The 18,674-nt window shown below is 33.3% G+C and overlaps 2 protein-coding genes and 1 long non-coding RNA gene across 4 annotated transcripts; 2 read left to right on the top strand and 1 right to left on the bottom strand.

Annotated features, from left to right (window-relative positions):
- The first annotated feature begins 3,174 nt into the window (after positions 1-3,174).
- Positions 3,175-7,741, top strand: LOC105462500. 2 transcript variants are annotated; one of them, XM_011709135.1, is made up of 3 exons: positions 3,175-3,368; positions 5,355-5,643; positions 6,408-7,741. In XM_011709135.1, the coding sequence occupies exons 2-3, from the start codon at positions 5,371-5,373 to the stop codon at positions 6,906-6,908; spliced, it is 774 nt and encodes a 257-aa protein (XP_011707437.1). In that variant the 5' UTR covers positions 3,175-3,368; positions 5,355-5,370; the 3' UTR covers positions 6,909-7,741. The 2 variants fall into 2 exon arrangements, with proteins under 2 accessions (XP_011707437.1, XP_011707436.1); XM_011709134.1 differs by lacking the exon at positions 3,175-3,368 and adding an exon at positions 3,504-3,566.
- A 2,878-nt stretch (positions 7,742-10,619) lies between these two features.
- On the top strand, positions 10,620-13,990 carry LOC105462499. Its single transcript, XM_011709133.1, has 4 exons — positions 10,620-10,830; positions 11,824-12,104; positions 12,510-12,608; positions 13,251-13,990. Exons 2-4 carry the CDS (start codon positions 11,844-11,846, stop codon positions 13,629-13,631), a joined length of 741 nt encoding a protein of 246 aa, XP_011707435.1. The 5' UTR covers positions 10,620-10,830; positions 11,824-11,843; the 3' UTR covers positions 13,632-13,990.
- Positions 13,991-16,575: 2,585 nt separating this feature from the next.
- On the bottom strand, positions 16,576-18,470 carry LOC105462498. Its single transcript, XR_976059.1, has 2 exons — positions 16,755-18,470; positions 16,576-16,689 (listed from the first exon to the last, which is right to left on the bottom strand). It is a non-coding gene; the product is annotated as an uncharacterized LOC105462498 (long non-coding RNA).
- Between the last annotated feature and the right edge of the window lie 204 nt (positions 18,471-18,674).

Raw genomic sequence — 18,674 nt, 5'->3', positions numbered from 1 at the left:
TGCTAATGGATAAAAATACAAAGTATTTGAATTGACAACATAAGAATTGTATCCTTCTAAACAACCGTGTGATATAATGTTTTCTTTATTTAATATTTCCTCACACATTCCACACGTTTGAACAAATTCATTATCCTAAAAATTATTATTATTATTATTTATTGAATTACAATATTAATTATATGTAATTAACATCTGCATATATTAATAATATATATGTATTAATATATATAATATAATCAATATATATTATTATAATGATTGTTATCTATTGAAAATTATAAAATGTATTATATCTGTATAAAACAAAAATGTAGTATGTCTGATAGACTTTTATACTTCGAGGAATATCATTTTTAATTAATTGCTTGATCAATCCTTTTTGCTTTTATTTTTTTATAATAATGAATAATAACAATTAATTATAATAATAAGATTTTATTTTATTATTTTTGTAGTCTACTCATCACAATATGTAATAATATATATTAAGTTTTATCTAAATGAATGAGATATATTTTGCAATCTCAGTTTCTAAATTTTGCTTTTTATTATAATGATAAAAAATTAATGATTACAATATAAAAGTTTAAATTACTTAAATAACTGATATTTAAATAACTCCTCGAGGTTAGAAAGTCTATCAGACATGCTGCATTTTATTCTATACAGATATAATACAATTTTATAATTTTGAATAAATAAAAATAAATTAAAAATACTTCTCAAGATTAGGAACTGATATTTTACTTACACTTTGATATTCCATTTTGAAATATATATTTTTTCTCTTATTTTTACACAGGCAGACACAACCGCATAAGCATTAGATACATATATATAAACAAGGCACATTCTTTTTTTTCATTTTTATTGTTTTTTTACAAGACACGTTGAATTTGACGCTGAAGCTGAGAAAATTCAGCTTCGTTTTTTTGACGCTAGCGTCAAAGTCGAAGTCACGTGACTACGCGTAACGCTGAAATGAGCGTCTCATGAATTTGCACCTTAACGTTCGCTAGCTCTTTCGTGTACAAAATGTTCATCTGCGAGAAAAATTTTCCCCATATACAAAAAAATATAAAACAAAGAGAAATTTATAAACATAGTTCAATAAAATTAATCATTGCTTTTTGTTAAAATATGTCTCAAAATTATGTTTTCCGCTCAGCAAACGAGAATGGATTAAAATAGATTGAAAATATTCATTTCAACGTTTGCGAATACATACTTCTAAAAATCTGAATCCATTTCAATGCCCAATGCCTTAATTTATGCTTATTCATTTATATAGGAATTGCATGAAGCACATTTTCTATATGCTATTCAATAAAAAAAAAATTCTTTAAAAAGTAAATCATGAATACTAATAGTTAATTCAAAATTCTAAATAGGAAATGCAGTTTTTTTAATCTAATTAAATTCAAAAAAAGTTTTTCCGTGAAAATAGATCATGAATGTTATTCAATTAAAAATTGTGACTAGGAAATGCATTGTTTCAATCTATCTAAATCCAAAAATATTATATTATATTTGTATTATAAAAAAATAAAAATATATTCATTTCCATGGAGGTCAAATCCATTTCAATTTATAAATTCAAAAATTTTAATCCTTTTCCGTTTACTGGGCGGATACTAATTGTATAATTGTAAGGTAATAATTGTAAGGTTATTTTGGTATAATTTTATTAAATTTAGTAAAAAAAATTAAATCCAACGATCTTTGCATGCTTCAAATTGCCTAAAATGCATACACTTCTTTGGCGTATGCCAAAGTATTTCTAAATGCACGTTCTCGCTAATAATTATTATTAATTTATGTAATTGTAAACACAAGTACGAATTTCTTGCAAACACTCAGTTTCATGTATATATTTCTACGAAAATCACACAAAAGTACATACAATAGAACTCTAGCCAAACATAAACCAGAGGATGACAAAACAGTTCGATTCTGATAATTTGGATAATAGATCTTACTTAATTAGTAGTTTCGATAATGGGAGCTGATGTACTTATTAATTCCGATAATAAAAGCTATTATTTTTTAATTCCGATAATAAAAGGTATTATTTTTTTACAAAAAACCAGGGTTGGGTAAGTTAATTTTTTTTAAACTAAGTTAAGTTAAAGTTAACAGCCTAAAAATTTAACTTAGTTAAGTTATAAGTTAATCCATAATAAAATTAATTGAATTAAAAGTTAAGTTAATAAAAAAAAGTAATTGAAAAGTTAAAAGTTAAATTTTTTATTTCTTGATTTCAAGGTTTCAATTTTTATAAATAACATTAATAGTTTTTTACGTTACTCCGCGATTCCATAATCCCTGTAATCAGAGACTAATTGAGACTAATCACTTTGACACACCAAATGTCTTCTGCACAATTTACACCCCAGCGCGATGTTTGTTTGTCGCACGTGACACGCGACAAACCCAATGAACACACAGGGTTGTGACGGTTGCGTTCAGAAATTCACGGTACATTATTTTATTCTTGTTATTCACTGAATGTTAAATAGGAATAAAATATCTAGATGCACCTAGACGAAGTTTCTAAACGCAGCCCAAAAGTCATTACTTGTAGGCAGGTGTGCGGCGTCTTATGACGACCTTATTTATAGTTAACTTCAAAAATGTTATATTATAAGTTAATAGTTATAGATAAAATTTAACTAAGTTAAGTTAAAAGTTAAGAGTCAAAAATGTAACTAAGTTAAGTTAAAATTATTTAACTTTTTAACTTTTTATTAACTCGGTATTACCCAACCCTGCAAAAAACTAAAGTCAAGTACGCGTCGAGCTGTTAGTATCCGAACAGCTCATAATAAAAACTTAACACGTACACATGCCAATGCGAAACGCGGAACATTTCGATTAAGTTCAAGGACGGGACTCAGACGTGATCTAATTGAGAGTCACCCACATCTCATTGAGAGAAACAAATAATTCTCTATCGAGCGGCGGGAAATGATACCCGCTGCGTTGTCATTGCAATTGCAGATTACGTGAATATTCGTTAAACAGAGGTCAATGTTTACGGAATAATCGGATTCGCGCGACAAAGGCGACTGCATAAACACGCGCGCGCGCGGATTAAAAAGCCGCGGTGACCAACGCGCGGCGAGAGAAAGTGCAGCCTTTTTCAAGAGCGAGCGTTATTACGTTACGTTGAAACGTGTGAACTGCGTGCCAGCAGCATATGTCTATATTATACAATATTATCAGGGTCGTGCTTATCAGTAGGCGTTACGTTGGAGGTCCGTTTACTCGTGTGAGATCACTTAGTGAGCGGGGAGATCAATCGTTCTACAGTGCGTTACATTTCTTGCTGCTTAAGTTATTATAGATTTGCCTATTATCCAACGGTAAGTATCTCTCCGCGTGTTTTTTTAATATCCGTTTCACCGTATCTGTCCGAATTCCAAGCGTCGCGCCCGAAGCTGAATGCATCCCTGAGTCATCTGTCATTAACTACTTATATCATTATGGTCCCAACGCGAGCGCGCTTATTCCCCAGTAGACGACAAACGGTCACTCTGTTAAGATCTCTCCAATAAAATGAGGTAATGTTCTCGATTGACGATTTTGCCAAGTTAACGATTAGTGTGTGCTAAAGAATTAATCGGAGTTTTGTTTGGAAAAAAATAAATTTATCGATTAGAACAATAATAACGTTTGCAGCTGTGCTTCTAAATTTTCCAATTACAATCGCTGTTCTATTTACACTATTTTTCTGAATATATTTTACGTAACATTTACAGCTTCTGCAATGCATGGAAAATTTATTGAAATGTAGTTGAACTTCGTTTATCCGCACTTTATACAAAGTTTATGGTCAGTTCAAAATAAATATACGAGTTCATAACTGACAATGAGTTTTTATTATCCGAACTTCGAATAAAAATTCGACTCGATTTCAGTTTTCTGTAAACATCAGCTCCTATTAGCGGAACTAATTAGTGTGTCAGTTCCTACTATAGAAACTATTAAATGAGTCTTTATCATCCGAATCTTGTTCTCCGATATATATATATATATATATATATATATATATAATGTACATATATATGTAGTTCGGATAAATGGAATTCTCCTACTGTATGTGAATACGTTTGTGTGATTTTCTTGTGGAAGAAAGTGTTTATGTAATTGCTAGCTTGTAAAACAAGTTACATTGCGCGAACAGACCTCTGATAAATATACACTATCGCTCGTTGGATTGCGTTATTTCATCGGATTCTTCGAGAATAAAGCTAATGCACCTAAAAAGTTAAATGATACTTTTTCGTTACCGCCTTTGTATTATATGAAATAGATATGTATTTATACGGACAATTCAGTTTGTATATGTAAATACACATGTCATCGAGGTTTTTAATCTCATTCGATAACGTCACAATAAAACGAGATAAATAGTTTGCTGACCGAATGAGTGATGGAATTTCACAATTGAGAAATCTGATTCTTCGAGAAGAGTACGATTAATGGCAATTTGTAGGGAAATAGTCAACAAGTTTTAACGGAAAAAGATATTACATAAGTATAATTTTATAAAATTGTTTCTCTATTGAAACGAATTCATACCCAGACAGCACAGAGAGTTCAAAAAGAATTCATTCGTATATTCAGTTGTATGTCATCACTTCTGAGTTAATTTTCAGTTGCAAAAAGAATTCTTTTTCAAAACTTCTAGAAAAAGAATTCCTTTTGCATCTGAAAATTAACTTAAAACTGACAAGATACGACTGAATTCTTTTTAAATTCTCTGTGTTATTTGAATAATCTGTAATAGAAAAATGGATGATCTGTAATTTGAGCTACAACTCGAATTATGATAACGTATATAGCTATACGCTTCATCAATTCACGAGATCACTAATTTATTTAATTAAATTCGAGAGCGCCTTCTGCGGTCACGGCTGGATTTTGATGCCTAACGAATTCTATATTTCAGACTTGCAACGCAATTAATAGCTGAGGTTGGAGATCTTTTCAGTATTTTAAGATGCTTATAAGCATCGATTTATTAAAAATTAAAAATCAATATGATATCTTTGTTCCAACCACAGCTATTGATTGCGTTGCAAGTCGGAAAATTTATTCGGTGCGCAGTTGAACGGCTGAACATGGAGTTAAGAAATTCATATAGAATTCGTTAGGCACCAAGATCCAGCTACCAGCTATGACCGCAGAAGGCTCTCTCGAATTTAGTTGTGTTATTATTCACATAGTCTAGTTCAAATTATAATTATTGACTAATTTATTTGATAGTTTGTAATTTTTTAAAGTTTTATTTTGGAAACTTCGCTCTTCGAAGTAATCACGACGAGATCATGCATTTGTTTTCGCAGTAACACGCGCAAGAAGATGTCACACTATCGGCCTTGGGGCTCGATAGACAACGGTCAGATAGAGTTCGAGTCCTTGTCGGACGAGACCCTGGAGGGTGCTCTCGAGGTGATACGAAAGACCTTCTTCCTCTATGAATCCGTATCCATAGCCGTGGAAATGAATTCCGAACCGGGAGCATGTGCGGAACTCGAGGAACTCTGTTTATATGCGGCTAAAGACGGCGTGAGTGTGGTGGCTATCGATATCACCACCAACGAGGTTATCGGCGTAGCGTTTAACAAACTCCAAGTGAGTTGTCTTTCCTAAATTATCTTTCCTACAGTAAAATATTCTGTATAATAATCAAGAATTGATTTCTGAGATATTGAGAAAATAGATTATATACTACATATACAATCTATTATACAGTCGCATCTCAAGGGAAGAGAAAAATCCTTCGAGTTATAGAGTTTTCGACTTATCGAAATTCGAATAAAAGATGATTAAAATATGAAAATTTGACTTACGGAGGTTTTATACGTAGAGTTTAAAATTTTTCGATTACAATGGCTTTTAAAGGAAAAAAATCAATATTTGACGGTGAATTATTTAATTATTGCATACATATAATAAATGTAAGTAATCATAAAACAAAACCAGGCTATTACTTATGGTTACACATATATAGCTACAACTTCGAATTATAGAGGCAGCGACAATAGAAATTCGATTTATAGAGATGAACTTTGACTTGTAGAGATCTGGCTACTTTAAATTCGAGTTGCAAAGGTAAAATAATACATCTAAATATCTGATAATAATTCGAATTAATTAGGGTAGATTATATTTCGATTTATAGAAGTTTTCTGCAGTGGAGCGGAACAGGATGAACAAAATTTTCTTCTTATAGAGGTTTTCAAATTGTAGAGGTTCGAGTTATCAAAGTTTGACTGTATAATCTATTTATATACATAATTTGTAATAATGTAATTAGTGTTAAAACTTTTACAACACGCGATTATTGACGTGTTGTCATACCTCAAGTTTTTGACGGCTGCTCTTTAATTTTCCAGGTGTCCACCGACAGCTCCGAGAAAAGCTTCTTCGAGCGCTTCAGCGACAATTGCCGGTACAAATCGTCGAAGGCTCTGATGGACTTCATGATAAACGTGGATTCGCGAATAAATCTCTTCAAGCACTACTACGTCAACTGCATTCTCGAGATCATGTTTCTGGCGACGCTGCCTACCTATGGAAAACGAGGAATAGGCGAAATGCTGATCACCTCGTCGTTGGAACTCGGTAAGGAGCTGAGACACGGGAAAAACGTGAGGATACCCGTTACAATACGCGGCAGCAACGAGTTGACGAACGCCGACGCGGTGCCGACTTTAGCCTCCGCTATTATGACGTCCTTTTACTCATATCGAATCGCGATGAAACTGCACTTCGACAAGCTGTTGGAAGTCTCGTACGACGAGTTCGAGTACAACGGGAAGAAGTTCAGCGAAAAAATAAGTCAGGTACATCGAAATATCTGTGTCTTGGTAGCCAAAAGACTCTCCCCGATTTAGGTAACAATCTTTGCGAGTAACTTTACAGGGACAGAGAACTGTCTCGCTTTGCGGAATTCAATCGGATTTAGGAATAATATAAATTAGGAATAATAATATAGGTCCTGCCTGCACTAAACGTCGCAAGCACGTTACTATAACATACTAACTCGTCACATGTTATGGAGACATCTTTAATCGTTGATCGCGTAACTGCCAAATTTATTAGATAAAAAATAGTAGTTTATTAAAAAAACAAAAAAACTTTAATAAAAAATTTATTTTCGAAACAGGAATCACAATACATGTGTAGAAAATTCGATAAATAGCTGATTAATTAAAACAAATTATTTGATCATTGATACGTTACGTCGTTGCGACATATGAAAGACATGTCATTTTCTGCGATTTTGCGATAAAAATAGCACGTTTCTTTCACATATTGTGCAGGCAGAGGAGTATTATTTTAATGTAATAGATATGCATGTATTTGTACAGCACAGCATATACAGTCATCGAGGTCGTCTTTAATTTTTCTCGACAACATTCAAAACGCGATAAACAGCCTGCTGTTCCGAATGAGCAATTGAGAAATTTAATTATTCAAGAAAAGTGTAACTGCAATTTTTAGAAAAATAGACAAGTTTTAATACAAGAAGAATTACAAAAGTTTAATCTAAAAGTGCTCAAAACAAACCGGTAATCTGAAGAAGAAAAATAGTCTGCGCTCTTCAAACTGTAACTCAAGTTATGAGTGAATAACGTAGTTGTACGCACGAGATCATTATTTAATACTTTGTAATTATTAAAAGTTTCGTTTTAGGTTCCGCTCTTTGAAATAATTTCAGAATCGCATAGTGTGAGAAATAATGTATTATTATTTATTAATATACAGGGTGTCCGGTACTCAATGCCTAGTAAACGAGAAAGAATTTTAATATAAATTAAAATTTTTTAATTCGTGGATTAAAATGGATTATTATATTATAATTAATTGTGAATAGGACAAAAATTGTGACTAGGAAATGCATTGTTTCAATCCATCTAAATCTAAAAAATATTTTTATTGGATTTAAATGAATAATATTCATGGTCCATTTTCACGAACAACTTTTTTTGAATGTAATTAGATTGAAAAAACAGCATTTCTTATCTAGAATTTTGAATTAACCAGTATTCACGATTTACTTTTTATTGAATTTTTTTGGATTGACTAGCATAGTACATGTGATTCATGTAATTTTTATAAATGAATACAAAAACATTGGACATTAAAATGGATTCAGATTTTCAGAAGTATGCATTTGCGAACATTGAAATGAATTTTTTAAAATTTATTTCATTCTTGTTTACTGGGTGGTAAAGCGCTCGTGGGCAGATAGAGTGAATCGAAAAGTGCTCTACTATTTTGCGATCTTCGCAATAGTTATCGAGATATTAATCATTTTAAAAAAAAGTTTACGCCAAAAGTATCGTACATTACATATTTCCTAAACCAAAAATATTATTTTAACAAATAAAAGTTGTCCAAAAACCAATATGAGATCACATACAAGTTGCCAAGTATTTGATTAGACATAGATACAAAATTATTTTATTTCAAACCAAAAATATTTTTTTAATAAATTGTTTAAATTATTCAAAAGTATATACTGCAAAAGTTTAATGTCATTGTCATTCCCAATAATTTTAAATTTCATAAAACAGATTTAAATTGACTAAAATGACCAATGGTTTAAGAAAGATGTAATGTACGATACTTCTTTATACATTTGGTGTAACTTTTTTTTAATGATTAATATCTCGATAACTATTGCGAAGATCGCAAAATGATAGAGAATTTTTCGATTCAGTTTACTCCACTTTACCTACCCATGAGCACTTTACCATTGAGTACCGGACACCCTAACATCTGTTATTATTTCTAAATATCAAAGATTTGTAAGATTGTTTGATGTTTATTTCTGTACTAAAGCGTTCTTAATCTTAAATATATACACATCAAGGTCTCCAGGACTAGCGCAACTTGTTGAATGAGATTTTCTCACGTTTTTGGACTTTCTCTTTTTTTAAAACTCGTATATCACGAAGTTTCTTAATTTTATCGACTTTTATAAATTATGAGTCTGTTTCTCAATTCTTGATTGAAAAAAAATTAATTAAAATATGTCCATTTTTGCTAGAGTTATGATAACAAATGGACCCCAGTGTGTATATATACTTTACATAGACAAAAAAGGAATGTGTATATCATGGGTTAATTTTTCTTATCAGCTTGTTCACGATAACATTTTTTGTAAGTAAAAATTTCAAGATAAAGAACATATGCTGCATAGTTGTTTTTTATCGATGCGTCAATATAAATGCATCACAACGGAAGGAAATTGTTACTGCGTTCTTGAAGTAATATGTGAATAAAATTATAATAATATAAACACAGGATGATACACAGACATGTGTTACGTTATGACATAGAAAAACGTAAGTCAAATGTGGAAGAATATACCGGAAATTTCATTCACATGTGATAGTAATGATATAAAATTGGTCGTATCCTATAATATTATATAATGTAAGTATTATATAAAGTACATATTTTATAGTTTCATGCTTGTTGAAGTCACGTAACGTCATGTTTATGAAGTTGCACAATGTTACTTGCCGTAATAAATATTGTTGATTCAGCATATTTTACGAACAATCGGATATTTGACTCAAATATGCGAATACGCTGAATAAAGGTGCAAATTCATGAGACGCTCGTTTAATTAGCGTTAAAGCCACGGCACACAGAAAAGCTTAATCAAAACTCAGTAAGACGTAAAGAAATCAACATGTTGAATTTTTGGTAATCATGTGTGACTTCGACTTTGACGCTAGCGTCAAAAAAAGAAGCTGGATTTTCTCAGCTTTATAGCGTCAAAGGCTGTTGTTATTTTGTTCGGAACATTTTAGATATACGAATTATACGATTGACGTTAAACTTGATATTGCCGCTTTTCGTGCAAGCCAACTATGATCACGTAATTTTGACGCCAAAAATGAGCGTCGAGCGTCAGCATGAAAAGGCACCTTAATTCTTTTAGAATAATTCTCTTAATAATCTTTGTACAGTCTTTGTCTTCTTCCTGTTGATTTAAACAATTGCTAATCGACCAACAATTAGTTACTTATGTATTTAATAAATCAATGTTAATATATTAAATATTATTGTTAAGATATTTGTTTAAAATTCATTTATATATAATTCTATAATTTGCAACACTTTAAAATATAATTCTATATTTTATGTATAATAATACAAAAAAAAATCATCAGAAGAGTCAGAATATAATAATATGCATGTAAAAAGTATATATTAAAATATGTCGAAATACGCGTGGCATATAAATTATATATAGAAAAAATTCTATTTCTCTCGATGTCTAATGTGAATTATAGATCTAAAGCGAACTTTACTTTACACCTGTTAAAATATATTGCGCAAATGCTGCAAGATTGTAGTTGTTAGTGTAATGCACCGTTTTAAACAATGTATTGTATGCAATTATTAAGCAGAATAAAAATCAGACTACCTATTTCACTGCAGAAGTTTAATAAATCAGATCTGTAATCAGACTCGCGCATCTCGTCTCCGTTTCTCGTGGAAATCAGATCTATCGGCGATAAGGCGCTAAATTTTCCTACGTATCTACTGTATAGTAAAGCGATAACGATAACGAGGAAGTCGGTGCGACGCTTTCCAACGGTATACGAATAGTCCGGCGTACGCGCGACTGGCGATTTATTATTAATCTCGCTGCGTTGTCGCGCTTACGATAGTGTGCCCGTAATCAAACGGAACGTGCACAATGGGGAGTGACTCGCGATGCAGTTTTTATCTTCCCGGCGTAACCCTTGCGTCCCGTCTCGACGACAGACACCGTTCGCGAATCTCGACGTGGTAAGATCGCTCTCGTCCGGTGCTTCAAAATGAAGTTTCGCCTTGCTTTACGTTCCCTCGCTCCTCGGCCCTCATCAATGAAACTTTTCTCCGTAGATTCAGAATTAATGTAAAAAAAATTTGTACGTCATATCAGATACAAGGAACGCGCGTGTATTTTAACAGTTGCAAACACCTGCCGCGAGTTGAAATAGTTCATATACAAAATATGACGGGGCAGCGAAATACTCAATTCGCAGATATTTTTTCTATAACTATCTTTTCGAATATATTGTTCTTACTTTCTCTCACTTGCAACTAGCATTTAAAATATTCCGGATCTAGCTCAGAAAACACCAAGTTACATGTAACGTATTTGTTAGTTGTAATTTCCAATTCAACAATATAACTATAATATAACATGTTATATTATGTTATAATATAACTATAATATAACATGTGTTATATTAGGTGTTGTATTATAACTATGTGTTATAATGTAACTATAACATAACATGTGTTATATTAAGTGTTATAATATAACTTAATATAACATGCGCTATATTATGTGTTATAACTATGTGTTATATTATAACACATAGTTATAACACATAATATATAACGAGGGAACGATATAATATAACTATAATATAATATGTGTTATATTATAGTAATATAACATGGTTTATATTATGTGTTATATTACAGTTATGTTGTTGAATGGGAAATTACAACTAACAAGTACGTTACGTGTAACTTGGTGTTTGTTGGGACGACTTCGTACTCGATTTTGTGATCACGCTTTGATAAAACGTTCACACTTTAAGAATCCATCTCCTTCTTGAGAACACATGAGGAAACAACCGTCTTAAGGATCTCCCTCTCTTCCTTTCCTATTGGACTCGATACGACGCTTGATGAGGAAAAAAGAATAGGAACGGGATGCGCAAGACGAGCGTGATAAACTTGCGCGTGTATCGATCAGCTATAGTGATGCCGCGGCTATTCTTCCAGACAAATCCCCAGAACGCACCATGCCCGTCTGTCTTGGCACCGATCGCACCGGCGCCATCGAGTTCCGGATGCTCAGCGAGGACCGAGTCGAGGATGCCCTGGTCGTGCAGCAGCTTTCCATGCGGCAGGAGTGCATCGCGATCGGTATGGGCATGTACGAGGATCCCGGCGCTCCCGAAGAGATGCAACTGGTCTTCAGAGAGGTCATCAAGGACGGGTGTACGGTGATCGCGGTCGATCGATCGGACCGGATTGTCGCCGTGGCGTTCAACAAGTTACACGCAAGTATAGAAAGCGCGCGCGCGCGGTCTTAAATAATCGGCATAAATAAATCGATGTAAATACGACTTTATTTATACCGATGGCATATCGCAGATTTTATCTGTCACCGCCTGATGATAAAAATAATTCGTCGCGGCTCGTACCGCTTTCGCGATTAACGATTCGCGATCGACTAATTTACTAGATTGATACTTCCTTCAATTATCACAAACGATGATCACAATATCATAAGTATCGGTACGAGACGATTTTTTAAATGATTAGATAAAAAAGATTGCATGTTCTATCATTTTGTGATCACGGCGGTATCAAAATAAAGACAATTTGTATCAAACTGGAAGGAAAATCAATTGTTTTATTTCTTATTTCGCCGATCTTTGAAAAATGCCCATTTATGTCTTTAGACACCTCCCCAGCCGGAAGACACGGATCCCTTCGCATTTTTTGTAGAAAATAACATCAAGCATCGCTCGTGCCGGGATCTGATTGAGTTCATCGACGACGTAAGTTTGTGATTTATATCATTTTATACGCTGTAATCAACAATGTCAACACGAGTGCTCCAGTTTCCTTTTAGATCTTAAAATTCTTTCGCAAATAACGATAAGCTTTCTGTAGCTATCGCGATTGCTTCTGCGCGTACTATTAATTAATCTTCGGAAGGCCGTTTGCACGCAATACCACCTCGTTCAAAGAATTTCTTGTTTACGCGTCATAATTTCCAGCGCCTTAGTGACTTTCATATCTTTATCAATCAAATCTAGCATTATCAATTGCACTTGAAATAAGATTTAAAATCTTTATTGTTTTTCATATCCAAATACACCAAACATCAAAATATTTTGATTTTACATTACAAAAGAAAATGTAAAAAAGATTCCGTCGAAATTTTTTTGTGAGATATTATATAATTAATGTAGAAAAAGCGCATTGATTGAATTTACAAATAAATTGACAAAGTCGCATTCTTTTCCTCTAATAGTCAAAATCAAAGTCACTTTCAATAGTCACTCTCAATAGTCACTTTCTAATCTAATCTAAGTAAGTTCCTAGTCTCTACGTATAAATCTCAGAAATGTGTGCAGCGTATTCCAATAAGTTTATCGCTTGCCAGGAGTGCTGAATCACGATACTCTCGTTATCAGGTCGAATCGCGAGTGGACATCTTCGAGAAGTACAACGCGCGGGGCGCTATGGAAATCTTCTATATAGGCACAAATCCGAAGTGTCAGGAGCAAGGTATCGGCTGGCAGATCACGGAGAAGAGCCTCGAGGTGGCGCGGGGCTTGCGCGCCCGGAAGCTGAAGCAGATCTGCGTAGCCGACGAGATCGTCAACGAGCACGTGCGACCGGAGGTGGTTTTCGCCGTCGCCGCCTCGTTGTTCAGCCAACGAATCATGGAGAAGCTGAACTTCGAGACGCTCGCCGAGGCGCGATACGAAGATTACGTACGCGCCGGCAAGAAGATGTCCGACAGGATAGGTCACGTGCACAAGACGGCCAAATTGACTGCCCGTAAGCTATGATGACGTAGGGCTCTCATCCTTAAGTTAAAATAGAAGTATTACTAGTATTAGTAGAAGTATTACTAGTTTTACGAAAGAATAATTTGCAGCATGCTGTAATGCCATTAATAGAATGTATTAATAGAATGTATTATTTATACAAAATAATACAAATAGTAATGTTAGTTATGAGCGCGTTAATCAATTTAAAATTATAAACATATTGAAGTTAAAATGTACAAAAACTGTTGAGAGATTAATATTATGAATTATATAAAATATTTATATCTATATACACAAAGAAATCGGCGAAAATAAAGCTTGTGTTACGTACTCATTACTTTGTAAATTATTAAAATTTATAAATTACTGAAAATATATTGCAAATTATTTTTGTTAGTCAGCTCCTGAACAGCAGTTTCGAAAACTTTATCCCATCCATTGGTTCATTTTTTCAACATTGTAAAAAAAATTTGTAAAATTGCACAACAAAGTGCACAAATTATTATTGCATACATTTTTATTATAAATTATATTATTATTAATTTTTACACTTATATGTAATTTTACACTATTTTTATAGTGCGCTAATTATAACGCGAACAAAGAAAGATTTCATTAACCAATTTATTCTGACTGACGTTGACAAAATTAATCATAACTGATGAATTATTTGGATAGGAGAAAAGATATACAACAATGACTTTTTATATAAGTATATATATGTATATTAGCACATTTATATATCATATACCGACGACCGTTAGAAAATGCTCACAACGGCGATTCCGCGGAAACGGCATCATAATTCTGAGCGAAGCTTCTGCCCAACACACATAGATTATAACTGCAATATTGCAGCAAAATTGTAATATTCCAGCTATTTTGCAAAAATATTACAATGTTGCCGCAATATTGTAGTTATAATCTGTGTTTACTGGGTGGTTTCTGTGTATTATCTTCCACAAAATTTACGTGAGACGAGTGATACGACGTGCGTTGTCAACAAATTCCAAACGAAATATCGGACGACAAGTGGGATATATTATCCTCGATAATTCACAATCGGTCGGACTGCCGCGGTCACGTCTACAAGTGTTCAACAAAGTCGCAGAAGACGATAACAGTTACATACGAATAATACAATGTTAACTTTCGCACGTATTCCGCGGATATTTAACACGTTCACAACAGCTGACGACGGAATCATTGTGTTTATAGAAATGATTAAGTCTATTGCTTACGATATTTGTCTCCGTGTTTTGAGAAACTGTCAAGTTTAATTACCATTAACGGCCACATCTTTTTCCTAAAACTGATACGTGTGTCGTTTTCCCTGAAGGCTTTACAATCGGAACTTTGCACGATGCTTTTTATCGGGAAGACACCCAGTGTATATAATAAGATTACTAATAAAATCGCGTTAAAGCGTCGAGATCTGAAGAGAATGCCGTACGAGACACGACGTACGTCTACTATCATTCTGACATCGTCGGACGAAAAACTTGCTATTCCATTTTTTACTTCTTATTTAATAACGCTTTGTCTAACATTTTTATAGTATTTATCGTGAAAATCCTTGTGTCATGTCGAAAACGTTAATAATTTAGTAAAAATAATATAATAAATAAAAAATAATACATTGCTATATACAATACATCAGTGCTATAAAAATTGTTGATGAATATTTCGTTATTTGCTTTATGATAAATATCTAAATTTTTTGTCTTTCTGGGAAGGAGTGATTTTTTTGTCTTTCATTTTCGTCGTATAAGGAAATTAAAAATATGACACAAGAATTTTCGTAGCTTATAGAAATTGGCAACGGATATTAATTGGAAGCATTACAATTTACGTGCAAAAAATGCAGGTACGCATCGAAGAGATCAACAATCCCGATTTGCAAAATGATTTACAATCGTTTCTAACTTCTTTTATGTCTAGGCAATTTTACTCAACACGACATACATCGAGGAGACGGAGACGAAACTGACGCGAAACTTTGCATCACAATGGAATGTAATAATAAGTATATCAAAATCGAAAATAACACTTGTTGCAAAATCGATTGAGTGTTCGGAGTCGCGACGAGAGGAAGTTAATATGACTAAATTATTGCATCTCAATGTGTAGCTATGTGAAGAGTCAAATGTGTAACGCGAATTTTGCATCTCCGTTTCAGTCTCGTTACCGGAATCGAATAAAAATGAACGAAGGGTTGAGTCTAGCAATTTTTCAAATTGCGCTTCAATTCCTTCATCTGAACTCTTGTATGTGTATAGCTAGAGTATATTAATTGTGCGACGTACATATTGGCATCTATAAATAAATTGTATATTTATATGCTACGCGCCGCATTTTCGTTCAAGAATTAACAAATATATATACAAGGTGAATACTATTGATACTAAGTAATGTAAAAGAAAAGAAAGATTTAAGGGATGAATCCTCACACAAATTCAAGACGAAAACTTCATATGCTCGAAACGACTTAGTTTTAAAGATACAAGATATCAAAGTTGAAGAAAAAATTTCACTTTTTTCAAACATTTTGAAAACTTGATTATTTTGATAAAGCTTGCTGTATGGAGTTTTATCAATGTAACTTGAATTCTTTCGACAGTTGAAGAAAAATTTCGTTTTTTTCAAATATTTCGAAAACCACTAATTTGATGAAACTTGAAACATACACAAAGCTTTATCAAAATAATATAAATGGTTTTCAAAATTTTGGGGAAAAAACGAAATTTTTCCTTCAACTTTGACACCCTGTATCTTTAAAACTAAACTGTTTTGAATATACGGTCATATATAATTTTTTTTTTAATTCGTGTGAGGAATTACCCCTTAAATCTTTTACATTACTTAGTATCCACCCTATATGTGTATTGGATCATTCAAAAAGTTCTACGATTTTCACGGGGACAGGTTCAAGTGATACTGTCATGTACGGTACTTTTTGTAATTTTTAATTTCTTTACCAATTTTTATACTTTAACGTTTAACGAGGATTTTCGGCGATAGCTGTTTCAATAGATCATCATCCACACAGTGCAGAGACGCCCAGATCGCGTTTCATCTATGCGAAATTATCTTGTTGAAATTTCAAAAACTATCTCTGAACTGTATCATCAAAAACAGTACCTTGTCCGTAAACTTTACAAATTTTACGCGCTGTCTCGCGTGTGTTCTAGCCCTTTCTGAAGTAGAAAAGCATATAATATTGCAAAAATAGTTGTTTCTGATTCTCCATCTTTAGAGCACTGCACTTTAAAGTACTATATGGTAAAATCAGGCGCGGATTTACGTATTTTGCCGCTTGGGGCTGAAAAGTAGCTGCCGCCTCTTGTACAGGTAGTGAAAATTAAAATTTTTATAAAAAATGCATAACGCGATCTGAACCTCAGCCGTACGCCGCCGCTGAAACGCGGTCCTGCGGCACGAAGCGCCGCGACAGGCGGCAGAATCGGCCGGGGCGCGTCATGTCTCCATATTTTGCCGCCCCTAGATTTTGCCGCCCTGGGCTATAGCCCGTTAAGCCCCTATAGTAAATCCATCCCTGGGTAAAATCAACTGAATCGAATGACTGAACATACGTCATTATGAATGGATGCATTAATCGTTTAAACAAAAAACTGCTCCTTCTTACCAACCTGAAGTTTGGGCTTCCTCATTTGGAGTATTAGCGCAAAATTCAAACTGCGGGTATCCGCGCAAACGTGGAAAAATCGCAGAACTTTCCGGACGATCCAATACATACGCAGAAACTTGTTCTCGTTTATGTTTAAAATTGAGGACCTTGGCACAGTAAAGAATTGTTTTAAGTTTCGCGAAAACCACTCTCTGAATTTTGGAAAATTCACAGATGTTGTGAGAAATGAAGCGAAAACTTTGTTGAAAGTTAAAAATAAAGAGATGCTAAAGTTTCCTTTCTGCTGAAGAAAGCTCGTAAACCGATCTCGCCGATCTTCGGTTTCTTTTTTTCTTTTTTCCTGCGCCAAAGCCTTTCGATTAATTATATTTACGTTGGACACAGCATGAGAGAGTATATTCAACTTCATTACGTTGGCTACTACTATATGACATTCAGCGGTAGTCGATTTATCGACGAAGCTACTGACTGCAACAAGGAGAGAGTGGCGTGCTAACTTTATTATCGTTGCACTCAGTCAGCGCCGTTTAGTTAGTCACTTACTTTCCCTTAAAACGCCTCGCCATTACTACTACTGTAAAAAATGTGGACGTATAGCTGGTTTTTCCTTCCCCCGTATAGAATACGATATTGACACACTTCCAACAAAGTTAATAATCTTCCTCTGGACTTACGGTCTACTTAACTTTACAGCCTGAATTCAATAATCGCTGTCAACGAGCTACGCCGCGTGTCGCGATCCGACACACCTGACATTAAATAACGACATTTACACGTTATTACTATTGTTATTATCTTATCATCGTTATTATTATTATTATTATTATTATTTCGAAATAGTAATGCGAGCACTATGCAAACGCGTGGAATACTTAGCTTAAGTCGAGTCGCACGAGACTCGAGTGAGTTTTTGGCACGAATATCCCTTTTTCTTTTTTTCATTCCTCCGTGAGATCGCTCTGAGCCACTTTTGAACTTTTGATTTTTCTTTTTGTTCTTTCGGAGAAATTTGATTATTTAGTAATTTCACTCCGGGGAGAAGGAGGAGTTATAGGATGATAGGAAGTAAAGTTAGGAAGACAGGAAGTAAAGAATTAGTTCCGTAAAAATTTAGGATAGCCGTCAGATGTTTTACGGTTAAAAGAAATAAAAGTATAAAAACGTGAAAAAAGTAAAAAAAAAATTATAAAAATAATTTTTGTTAGATTTAATAATTTGAATATTTTATTAAATTAAATTAATTAATTAATTTAATTTTAATTCTTTTATTTGATAAAATTTTAAAAAATTATGAGAATAATTTCTTAATAAAATAAAAATTATATCAGGTTGTAAGTAAAACATTTATAGGATGGATACTAATCATGCATTTCGAGAAAAACGTTAATATTAAATATATTATCAATGTTTTT

The sequence above is a fragment of the Wasmannia auropunctata genome, unplaced genomic scaffold (genome assembly GCF_000956235.1).
Source record: "Wasmannia auropunctata unplaced genomic scaffold, wasmannia.A_1.0 LD336097.1, whole genome shotgun sequence".
Classification (NCBI taxonomy): domain Eukaryota; kingdom Metazoa; phylum Arthropoda; class Insecta; order Hymenoptera; family Formicidae; genus Wasmannia; species Wasmannia auropunctata.
Note: the sequence above shows the minus strand (reverse complement) of the source record. Positions and strands in the feature narration are given on the sequence as shown.